Below are 12,286 nucleotides of genomic sequence, written 5' to 3' on the forward strand. Positions count from 1 at the left end.
TAGGAAAAATGCAGTGATGGCCAGGACAGTAAGCATTTGGGATGATTTCAGTAAATAAATGTTTCTGGCATATATGAAAGTAATTATTTTTTTGTTTTCTAGGGGCTGGTGCCACACATCCTTGACACCTTCATGGGTGTGTGCCATTTCCAATACCCACATCACCTCCCCATATTCCTCTGTTTCTATCATTCCCTCTGCTATAGTTCCTCTATATCCATCCCCAAGTGCTGTACAATACCATTACAATACCACCTGACAAAGATTTTTCAAAAATACCCTCTAGCTGCTCTGTTGACACTTGCAAGTTATTCCTTTGAGAGCTGTGCAAGAAACTGTGTACATTTCTGTACAATAAAATCTTCAAAATTAATCTCAGTATGTAAAGATTAACTATGGTTCCTTCTGATAATAAAGTTACTGTTGTGATCATCTTGTGTTAGAAATGAGACAGAGTTTGTAAGTAAGAAGGGGTATTATTTTTATTAGATCAGTTGCAATAGGCAGATTTTCAGGTATACTAAACACATTTAACTCAAACGAAGCAGCAAACTTCAAGCTAATACAGCTTGGGGGCTGTTTCTTTGTTTTTAGTTTAAATATGTTAATGAGCTAGTGTGGATTATTGGAGTTTAACTCTTGGAAATACTTTTGTACAGGGTGAACAAGGTCAAGTGGGACCACAGGGCCCAATAGGACCACCAGGAATAGGCAATCCAGGAAGCCAGGTAAGCCTAAATTTTGAACATGTAATGAGCATCTGCATGTAGTTTTCATTTTATACTGTATCAGAGCTCCAATTTTGATGTGAAGACATTAAAAATTTCACAGTGAGTTTTCGTTTTAAAAAGTACCAAACTGATCTTTAGGCAAAGCTTCTAAATTTAAGTGATTCCAACTCATTTGAATGATCTTAGAATCAAGCAAACAGAAATTTGGTCTAATCTGCTTAGCCATTTGCATAGAAGATAAATACATTGCTTGGATGATGACATAGTATAGATAAGAGTTTCACAAAGTAGGAATCCACCACTTCTGAATTTAAAGTCCTTTGAAGGAAAAATAAAATAAAGATCTCAGAACTAAGCCTGAGGACAGGCAAGAAAATTGTTTTCTTTAAAGATAAGATAAAGTCATCATTAACTGAAAGATGGTGAATTTTGGATGTGGAAGAATGGAATGCAGCAACTCATTTATTTTGCATTGTAGGGTATACAGGGTCCACAAGGAAACCCTGGAGCAAAAGGATCTAAAGGTTCTGGTCTGCCAGGTCCAAAGGTAATGACTGAGACATTATATTTTTAAAAAATAGCACCAGCAAGAAACAACAGGTAACATATCTTTGCCAGGCTTTTCAAGAGTGTGTTTGATGAGATGAAAACCTAATTCTTCATTAGAGATAACAATTCGCGTTTCAGTCTTTGAGGGAAAATCACCCATGTCATCAAGATGTTCCCCATATGCAGCATGTGGCATGTGCTTAGCGTCAGCCCTTCATCTTTGTGGATGTGGAAAGAACCTGGAAGTGGGCTAAACTAAACACATTTATACAGTCCTCAAATCACATTCAGCCCTTTGAAGGCAACCACAAGGCTTATGTGGCGCCCGGTGAAAATGAGTTTGACAGTCCTGGGCTAAGCAATTACTGCTGTCAAAGCCCAAACCCCTAGTGATAAAGTGTCAGGTGAGCACCACAAGGCAAGAAAAAGAGAATTGGTGAAGTACTTAGGAGAGCAAGTGGAATGAAGAGCTGTAAAGCAGGAATGTGGTTTGTAGTCACCTTGATCTACAAAAGGAAGACATGAGTCACTGTAGCAAGAGCAGAGAGAAGTACAATCATTTTCTTCTGGGCATTACTCTGGCATGTAAGTGGCAGTTGCAGCAGCAATGTTTAATATTAATGTAGGGAAAAATAGTGAGCTGTGAAACCTGTTGTGTATGAGGACAGTTTTCTTAGTGTGAAAAAGTATTTTAAAAAGCAAAATTGAAACCAATTAATTTCTGTTTCTTTAACTATTTTAGAACTACTGGAAGGAAGAATCATGAGAGTAAAGCTTTATCTTAAACAGAAGTTCTGATTTTTCTTTATTTAGACCCACTCTTAATTCAGTGACCAGAGTGTGTCTGATATAGTGGTATAAAATAAAAATGTAAAACATATTAAAATAAAAAGGAGAAAGCTGGAATGATTCACTTAAGCTTGCAGTGGGCACAAAGTCTAAATAAAACACATGCAGTCCTACAAGTTAGGGGGGTTTTAAACAACAGAATTTTCCAGTGGAAAACTGCTTGGTTGAAAACTTAGAATCATAGAATATCTCAAGTTGGAAGTGACCCGTAAGGACACTGTGTGAAAAGCAGCTAGTGAAACAGTGCAAGTAATGAATGAAGGTAAATTGTGTTCCTCTGTTAAACAAAAGATGTTTTGTTACCAGGGTCAACCAGGTGAACCTGGACAAAAAGGAGAACCAGGAATTCCAGGAATTGGCGTACGAGGACTTAAAGTGAGCCTATTATTTTTAACTGTTCCTTACAGGTTCTTCTAATTCTTTCACTAGTTGCTGATAAACTAAGAAGATTTTTTAATATAAATCAACTATGATCAAAATAAGGAATTTCAGTGACAGATATTCCCTTAACTTCACAGTTTTAGGTTTTAAACTCAAAATACTGCATTAGACCTCTCACCCTCTCACCTAATAACATCACTGCAGCCATAAATGGAACAGTGTTTTCCCACGTGTTTCAAAAGCCAGTGAGGTACTTCCAAGGCCAGTTAGAAATGTTGCAAACTCTGTTATTCTGCAATGATTGGGAAAAAAACCAACAGTCTGTGTGACAATGTTAGAAGAGTTGTTAAACACTTAAAGCTTTGACTTCAGCTGCCATTTTAAAGACTGTGTATTTAATAATAACATTGGGTAAGGTGACACAGACATCTTGGTTTTGGTGATTTTTCCCAGGATTATGGAAGAAGCACTGTGCAGGACTGGTTCCTATAGATAGTTTCAACTCTTTGTGGCAAGTCTTAAAAGTAATGCCATTACCAGTTTATACCATCAGTGAGGTGACAGTCTCCAGTCAACACCTCCATTCATGATACAAACCAATCTGTGAGCTTTATGCAGTGGTCAGATAGACCAAAAACTATAAAGCAAATTCAAAAGTGAAGTGAGCAGGCTGGACAGGCATTTTGGCTGAGCATTCTTTAAGTCTCAAATGTTTGACTTTGCAAGGAAGTTACATTTGTATCATTTGTTCTTGTGCACAAAATAAACAGCATTCGATCATGTTTTTACTCACTGAATAGATGTAAATTTATTTAATACAAAACCAAGATTGAAGAAGTAGATGTGGAGCTTTGAAATAAATTTAAAATACTTATTTTAGATTGTATGAGTAAAAAAAATTACTGGCTCAATAGAATATTTAACTTACTGGGAATAACAACCTTTATTTGAGCAAAAATATTGTACGTCATGAATTAACATTTCAACACACTGTTAGATCCAGTTTACAGGATAAAGAATTCATTGAGGCATGCAAATATAATTATTTATTCTTCTTTAAGGGAGATATAGGTCTAACAGGACTCCGAGGAGAGAAAGGTGTGCAGGGAGATCCTGGGAAGTCAGGGGTAAAGGTAAGTAAATATATTTTTCTGCATGTAAAAGGTGTAGAAGAAAGAAAACAAATCATTATTTGCAGATATGTGGTGGTAAGTTCATCCTGGGGGAGGGCATGTGCCAATACTTCTGCCAGGGAAAAGGGACCAGGCTCATTGAAACGTTTCCAACAAACTTTGCTAACAGTGGCTACCACCTGAATCTGCAACTGATTTAGTTGCTCTGCCTTTTGTGACCTATTGACTACTGTTAAATTTCACAGTCTTCTCAGAGAACAGGTAGCTTGTGTCTTTAGCCTGTTCCTAACAGCCGGTTCAGATTTTTCCTGGTACCAAGAAGCCGAGCTCAAAGTGATGTGACCTAGGACATCCAGCAGGGTGGCGAGCCGTGGCTGAAGTTTGTCAGCCTGGTACAAAACTATCGCAAACAGCTGCAACCAGGGCTGCTTGCTTCCAAGGGAAATTCTGAGATTTTAAGAGAAACTCTACCATATTGGGAAAGAGAATCATAAATTCAAAACAGTCAAAAGAAATTTAGAGGAGTGCACAGCAGAGTGCCAAAAATAGTCAATCAAGAGTAAGTTAAATGGAAGCTTTTTAATTTTACTCATTCCAGAAAGAATGAGCTGCTGAGTGAGCAAAACTCAGTGCTTTGGCTGATTGTTGAGTTGCTGCGATGAATTCAGGCATCTCCAAACTCTGCAGCTGTCCATTTCATCACTGAGGGCAGCAGCTGGCCAACATGTAGCTCTGATGAACTGAACATGGTTCAGAGTAAGCTCACCAGCATTTTTTGACTGCAGATCTCTAATCAGAAACATCTGAATAGCTGTAATAAGCATCTATTAGTAATACAACTTTTCTTTTTCATCTGCCAGAGCAGTGCAAATACCACAACCTAAGACAGTAAGCCTTCCACTGTAGGAAAATATATTCAATTTCTGTTGTTACTTAATTATTTTTAAAAATTTGAAGTGCTCAAAAGTGAAGATCTCAGTGTATCAGAAGGGAAACGCCACCATTAAGAGTAAGCATTGGGTTAAATTTACAGGTGGCTTTTGTATTTGGGATTGCTGGGGTTTTTTTCTCTTGCATATTGGCTTTATACTGATGATCATCTTGGTGCTGTCACCTTCACTGTTGTAATTCATTATAAGTGAAAATGTTAGTACTGAGAAGCTACCTTGGGTGTCCAGGACAGTGCAAAGAACAGCTGATGCCTGCAGTTAGTAGCACAGAGATGTCACAGCAGCTATTTGCAGGTGTGAAGTGGGACCCAGACTGAAGCCATCAACAGGAGGCTCTGTAATGCCACTTCCATCAACAGCTCAGATCAGAAATAAATGTTTAAGCTTTATTTTAATCTGCTTTTAACTTTCTGAATTACCTACAGGCATTCTGACATACTAATCTGACTTATAATATACAAAAATATTTTGTAGGTAATATTCCTTAACAGAATGTTTTATGTGGATTATTTGTGAATTATTTGAAGTAGCGTTGCTGGCAAATAGATGCAGTCTGGATTAGCCTTTGTCTACAGAGTTGCCCCAAATCTCTTCCTCATATAAGTATATGCATGCAATTCCTCCTACAAAAGATTGGTGTAATTGCAAATGGCATTATTACTCATGTCTGTGAAGTAAGGAATATGAATGCAGGAGGGTGGAAGGGGGGTTAAGAAGACAGAATACTTAATTCTTTGCAGGACAAAGTTTTAACCAGACATTTACTGACATTTTCAGGAAAAAGTGTTTATGTGAGCATTGTTTCTCTTAAGTCTATTGATTCAATAAAGTTACCTCAATGAAAATTAATTAACTATTTAATCTCTGTTAGGGAGAAAAGGGAGATCAAGGTCCAAGAGGCTCGGAAGGACCCCCTGGCAAAGGAGATGTAGGCCAAAAGGTATGGCTTGACATGCACACTGGAGAAATACTACAAATTTCATTTCGTAAGAGCTCAGATTCTGGCCCCTTTTTTCGTTCGTTGTATTTTACCTGATGTTTTAAAAGACTTTAAGAGAGAGCAGTGTATTTCTTAGCCTGCACAAGTGGAGCAAAGATTAGACTATAAACATAGACCCTAAAGTTAATTGTGCAGTAGAGATTTCATAAAAATTCAGTACAGAATTTTCTTTAAAGTTAGGAGGAGACAAATTATCTGACCATGCTCGTAGGGAGAGAGGAGCAGTTAAGAGAAACTGTGTTACAACTTAGATATTTAAACATGAAATTAAAAGGTGGAAATATGTATCAGTACACAGACAGCTTTTATCTCCCACCTGGTTAAATGTAGGAAATTTGGAGCAGATTCTAGAACTGGGATTTCAATTGGAGTGGAGCATCTAAATACTTTCTAATTACGGGCAACATTGTCATCCTGTTTTTGCTTATTCGTGTTTCTCCCAGTTGTGAGTAAAACTTTGCTGTGATTGAAACAAAAGGTTTGTTTTCATCAGGGTGACCCAGGAGAAAAAGGATCCCAAGGACTGATTGGTTATAGAGGAGTACAAGGCCCAACTGGACCAAAAGTAAGCTTGTTCCTTCAGAGTAATCCTTCACTTTGTGTTTTATAAAAGTATCTATGGAATTTACGTAATGTATCAATTTCTCAAGCATCCGATGCTTGGAGACTAAACAGAAAAAGGAAAAGCAGAAATATTTCCATCCCTTGTCCTGAATGACACAGAAGTCCCAAGGAGAAAAACAAGGGGTAAACATTTAATACAGACCTTATAGTTATGTGTGAGCACTGAGAAGCTAAATTAAAGTTGTCCAAGTGATTCTAAAGATCAGCATTTCACAAAATTTTATTTTGAAGATTTAACTTTCTACTATAACATTTTGTGATTAAGTGTTGCTCTGAATGACACAGAAATTGAAATAATACAAGTATTCTGGTTATTCCATTGGCTTTGTAAGCTAGACACAAAAAATTATTAAAGTTAATAAAATACATTGTTCAACCAATAGTTATTTACAACATAAAACATGAACCAGCTTTCACAAGAAGAGTAAGTTTATTTATGTTTTTTCCCAAATATTGTCTGTTTTGTAGATAGATCTATGTTATAGATATTTTAATAATATAAAGTGTTGAAAAAATTTCTTGCTACTTGTGCAGAAAATGAAACTGTTTAAATCTAGATGATACCATTTTGTAACAGGGTGAACCAGGCGAGAGAGGACCACCTGGTGTCGCTGGATCATCTATTCAGGGACCTGCTGGACCAAAGGTGATTATCTCATACATGTTTGCTGGAGACCAGAGACTGGAAAATTTCTAGTGCATATATCTGTCAAAAGAATATAAGTTAAAGAAGTTAAAATTCCTTGTTGTAGTAACAAAGATGACTGAATTTTAGAAATAAGAACTGAAAAGTAATAAAAATTAACAGTGTTTGAGGGCCCTTTAACAGGATAATGAACTTAGTACGTGTTATTGCCTTCCGAAGACATTTAAAAAAAAAAATATTCTTCTTACGTTTTGATTGTGTTTTGGCCCCTCCTGTGAAATTTATCACTTTGAAGTTGGTTGTAGATGTTGCTTTTGTTGTTGTTTTTCAAATTTACTCTGTACTTTGTTTCTTAGACTAAAGGTTTCCAGAATGTGGCAACAAATCCCTGCAGGAATGTGTCTATGTATAGTTCCAGAGAGTTACATGCTAAACTAGATGATTTTATGGAGACGGATGTTTGCATGTTAATTCCAAGTGAACAGCTGGCCAGTAGATACTAATTTAAATAAAATATCATGTACGAGATAGCTACAGCTACGTCCGCCTAGTTTTCTATATTGGGAAAAAGTACCTGAAACGAGTGGGACTTGTCCTGCTGAGCAAAATAAGTTGATTCAGCAATAGTAAAGCTAACTTCAAAGTTTTAAAAAACAGTTGAAACCCCTTTTATTTTTATTTTAAGAATAAAATACTTGCTGTTTTTGTGATGTTTACAATGATCATTAGCAATTGTATTCTTGGAACATCCTGGTATCTGCAGTAGTGAAGCCAGACATTATCAATTTCTAATGCAAGGAATCTGCATGTTTTTTAAAGCTCTGAGTTACCATGGTCTGAGGTCTTTTTAGTACATCTCTAGGTATTTGATGTAGTAGTGGATGACTGCTAGAGGTCTTAACTCCTGGACAGACATGACTGTGTCCACTGGAAGTTGGCTAAACACCCATGTTTGGGGACTAGAGTTGTATTTCCCCTGACAACTGTTACGCTGCTATTAATATGGAGACAGTAACATTAGATAGCTGTTTTTTTCTCAAAGTCCTTTCTATGGTTAAAACTGATCAGTGGTTTTGGTAGAATATTTGGTCTGCATTCCCTAGTGAATGTTTGGTTAAATATCGCCTGTCCTTCTCACTAGTGTTAAAACTTGCAAAAGTTTAATCAAAAATTGAAATTATCTTTCTAAGATCCTTAATGTAAAGTAAAACATCTATTGCCATAGATTAAACACTAGAAGGAGCTAAATTTTGCTCTAGAAGGGATAACAGGAGGAACTTGAATTCTAAACCTGATTGCTTTCCAGGAAAGACACTGACAGAGCTAAGATTACCATGCAGTTGTACTGGGTAATATTTGAGGAAAACCTCAAGTATCTTCGTGGGTTTTCAGACTGTGGAGTGTGCAGTTTTGAAGTGCTGCAGCATTGCATCTGTAGCCTTTCTAAATATACTCTGTGTCAGCACTTGTCTTTGAATTTTTTTGCTGTTCTCTATGTGCTCTGGCAGAAACAAGGTTATGCATCCTTGCTTCTGTGGGCATAAGCAGGCAGAAGCCACAGGTGAATCTGGCCACTGAACCTGGATTACAATATTCAGCCTTCAGCTGAAAACTGAAAGCATCAAGTTATTCATCAAGGCAGGACAAACTCTTTGAGAAAGTTGTGGAGAAGCAGAAGTATAAGAGAGGTCAGAATCAAGATAGTAAAATCTTCCTCTACAAATGCTGATTTCATATTTCCCAGCTCAATAATTGTCACGGTCAGAAAGAATGGAATAGTTGTTCTTTTCTGCAAAACTTTGGAAATTAAAACTGAAAATAATTAACATGGTTTTGGATTTGTTTCTTTCTGGGTAGGGGGATCCGGGACCCAAGGGGCCACCGGGAGATGATGGACTTCCTGGAAATTCAATAATGGGACCAACGGTAGGAGTTTTAAGACAAAATATGGAAAATAAAGAAACACGAGACATATGCAAAACTCTTGTGAAAATGAAGAAACCACTTGAACAACCTTTTCAGGAAAGTAACTGAACACTTCTTCAACTTTTCCATCATTCCAGCTTAGGTCTGTTTTTCAAAATCTTTTCAAAGAAGAAACACAAAGTAGATTACATAATTAATCCCATGTACCTCATCCTGCAAACTTCCCTCAGGAAGTCTGCATTAGGAAAGTGTCTCTTCAAATTCAATTTGGCCTTTCAAGATCTCATGTAGTCTTTCTTACCTCTGTATGGGCAATATGCGCTTTACTGATTATAAACTGACAGGTATTAGTTATTTTTACAGTGTTGTTTCAGTAATACCAACCTTGCGCATTCAAAAACATAGGTAAGACTCAAAATAAAGAATTTTAAAAATTGATCTTTTGGAAATACTTATTTGCATATAGGTTACGGAATAGGATTTACTTGGAATTAGAAGTAAAAACAGAAATGAATTCATGATCCAAGGTTTCTTTTCTTGTTAAAAATAATCAAGTTATTAAATGTTTCTAAAACATTTCTCATTTTATACACAATTTAAGAACTATGGATATTAAGAATGAAGAAAAGGTTTAAATTTGCTTTCCATTATAAAGTTATTTATGAACTAGAAGCACACTCCTTGGTTAAATTTTCACAGAAGTGGATCAGAATTCTATAATTTGAAAATTAGGAAACATGAAGAAATATCTTCCAGCACTGACACAGTTTGAATCTGTTGGTCAGGTTCTGCTTATGGTCTTCCAGTGAAAATATCCCTTTGGACTGGAGAATAGGAGAAATTGATACAAGACTCATCTACCATGTACAATTTTCTTTAAGCATAAGTCCTGCTTGCACCTCCATCCCAAATTCCATCTTAAAGTTGTTTCAAGGATTAATCTAACAAGAACACTGAGTCTACCTTGAATGTCTTCGTTCACTTACTTCCTAGACTAATCTTGTGATGTGTGCATCTTTAGGAGAGCCAAAGCACCTCTTTCATTTTTCCTTGACAAGGATAAATTGGTTAAGAAGATCTGATGGCTTGCGTCTATGGTAGAGACATTAATGGGACAGGAAATTTGGGCCCAAAGTCCGTTTTTGTTGGATACCTAACAGCAATATGAGTCAGTTTGTTCTCCAGGCATGGACACTGTATTCAGACAGACCAGCCCCTGAGATCTGAGCTCCTATCAGGGCTCCATTCATGGTTTCTTGAAGCATTATGTTACTGCAGAATTTTCCAGTCATTTTCAGTCATTTGTATTTTCTTTTTTCCAGCTATTTATTTTTACTAGAATAGACAGGGAAATATTTGCTATTTGTATGTAATTATTCTTCATGATATGTTATCTGTATGTATATTAACAACTGACCTTCCAACACTCTAAAGGAAAGTCCATTTACGTTTCTTGGTTCTGTAGGACTGAGGGAAGGGTGTTCACTTCTCCCTGTATGGCCATATGATACCGTGCTTAGGAGTGGGGTCAAAGTGTGACCTACAGATATCAATAAGGATTTCTGATGAGCGGTGCTGTCATGTGAACATCTACAGCACAGACTACCAGCGTATCTTGAGGGATGCCTCAAAGTAATATGTTTTCTTTCTTGTTTCCATGAAGAAGTCTATTGTTCAGATAGTTTTCTCAGTAAATGTCAGGAAAACTATCACTGGAATGAGAGAAAGAGGAAAATATTGCTATTTGCTTCTCTTCTGATGCTGAAATGAAGCACTGAGGTTTTGCAAACACACAAATCTTTAGTGTGAGTCAGTGGAAGAGTCAACAGAAGGAGTGATTGTCTCCTGCTAAAGAGCATTTAAGGCTAAACTAAGAAAAATTATGTATTTCTTATAATAAGTTGTATTTCTTTCTTTTACTTCTCTTATAGAATGCAGTTTTGCTTTACTGTATGAGAGAACCAATGTCATTATCTGGAAAAGCAAAATGTCCTATATAAAATACCTTAAGGCTGGCATATTATGTTTCAGTATTGTTGAATTCATTGTTCAAGTGTAAAGAGTTACTCCCAAAGTCATAAAAGTTTAACTTTTTAAAAATAAATTTAACTTTCTATTGACTTCAGATAAAGTAAATGTTCTGAAGATTTGTCTCTGCAACTACAAATCTAGCAATTAATGATTTCCTAAAAGACCTCCTGTTCTTCTGAAGTCTTAGTTTGATCAACTGAAGTGACAATAAAAAAATACAAAAATTTCTGAGCTTTGAAAACAAATTGCAAGAGTTAGTAACTGCTATTCTATATTTTCAAAAGGATATTAAATAGTTTTCTTACATATTTTTTAATATTTGTTAAATTGTGATAATCCAGTTACTAGCACAATGTGTGATTTGCTTTTTTGTGTTTAGGGTAACCGGGGACTGCCTGGACCACCTGGACCCCGTGGAGAAAAAGGCGATGGCCACAAAGGTGAAGCTGTAAGTACAATTTGAATTCTGTACTTTGTGTTCTAATTAAAAAAAAAAAAAAAAATTGCTATGCAATAACCCAATATTTAGTTACATAACTAAGTGCAATTAATCTTCCATTTAATTCTATATCAAATTTAAATATTTCATATATATTTTTAAGTCCTTTCCTGTCCTAGATACAGTGCCAGTTCTACAGGCAGTCAGAACAGGATATAAACCTTCGTTGTTTCAGCATCATGAAAGTGATATGGTGTAATTCCATCAAAATGTTCATGGTTGCTCATACATGTTTAATATAATAGCTGCTTTGAATTATTTTCCTTCCCTGTCCCCCTCCCTCCCTTTTCTTTACCATTTTTTGTTCAAGATCTCTTATAACATCTGTTTAGCCAAATCTCAAAGCCTTCAACTCCTTTATTTTTCAGCTGCTTTCATACCAGGGAAATAAATCCTCTTTTTTGAAGGTTTCCCCTCCCCTTGCTTTTCTGATGGTTAGCTCCAGAGGGGGGTAATGCCTGAGCATTCCAGCTGGCACATTCCCTTACAAGGGCTTATAAGCCCAAATTTCAGTCATCCAAAGCCACGCAAATGTTTGATCAGCCTTTCACTAGGAAGTGAAAATACTGGTGCCATCCTTCAACCACATGTCAACTTCTATTAGCACTACGTTCTTTATGTCTGTAATCCAGCTTGATTTCAAACTACAACCAGAAAGACACTCCTAAATACACTGAGGTGGGACCTGAGTGCTTCCAAATAAGTCACGGCTCAGCTCCAATTTCCTGTCATTCAAACTGATCCTAAAAAGGGATCAGAATTAGTTCAGAGGGTATTTACTCAGAATTCCTGGTAGAATGCCACGTACCTGATGTATTTCACAGCATGTGAGGACACTAGACCAGCTCAAGACTCTTTGGAGGGTCAAGGAGTGCCAGTAACAGACCCAGACCTATTAAGCATAGGACATGCAAACAGCTGAAAAAACCCTACTGTCATCCCAGTTAAAACTGAAATGAGAATGCAA

At 36.5% G+C, this 12,286-nt stretch overlaps 1 protein-coding gene across 1 annotated transcript in view; it reads left to right on the forward strand.

Moving 5' to 3' along the window:
* The window catches only part of COL28A1 (collagen type XXVIII alpha 1 chain), a gene marked incomplete at both ends in the record, with an annotated part of 54,003 nt that overhangs the window by 24,498 nt on the left and 17,219 nt on the right, over positions 1 to 12,286 (forward strand). Inside the window, 9 exons of the mRNA XM_080364209.1 lie at positions 660 to 728; positions 1,210 to 1,278; positions 2,436 to 2,504; positions 3,572 to 3,643; positions 5,465 to 5,533; positions 6,087 to 6,158; positions 6,795 to 6,863; positions 8,721 to 8,789; positions 11,200 to 11,268. Of these exons, the coding sequence (XP_080220335.1) occupies positions 660 to 728; positions 1,210 to 1,278; positions 2,436 to 2,504; positions 3,572 to 3,643; positions 5,465 to 5,533; positions 6,087 to 6,158; positions 6,795 to 6,863; positions 8,721 to 8,789; positions 11,200 to 11,268 (627 nt within the window). The remainder of the gene's footprint in view (positions 1 to 659; positions 729 to 1,209; positions 1,279 to 2,435; positions 2,505 to 3,571; positions 3,644 to 5,464; positions 5,534 to 6,086; positions 6,159 to 6,794; positions 6,864 to 8,720; positions 8,790 to 11,199; positions 11,269 to 12,286) is intronic.

This window comes from Nesoenas mayeri (genome assembly GCF_963082525.1).
Source record: "Nesoenas mayeri genome assembly, chromosome: 2".
NCBI classification, from domain to species: domain Eukaryota; kingdom Metazoa; phylum Chordata; class Aves; order Columbiformes; family Columbidae; genus Nesoenas; species Nesoenas mayeri.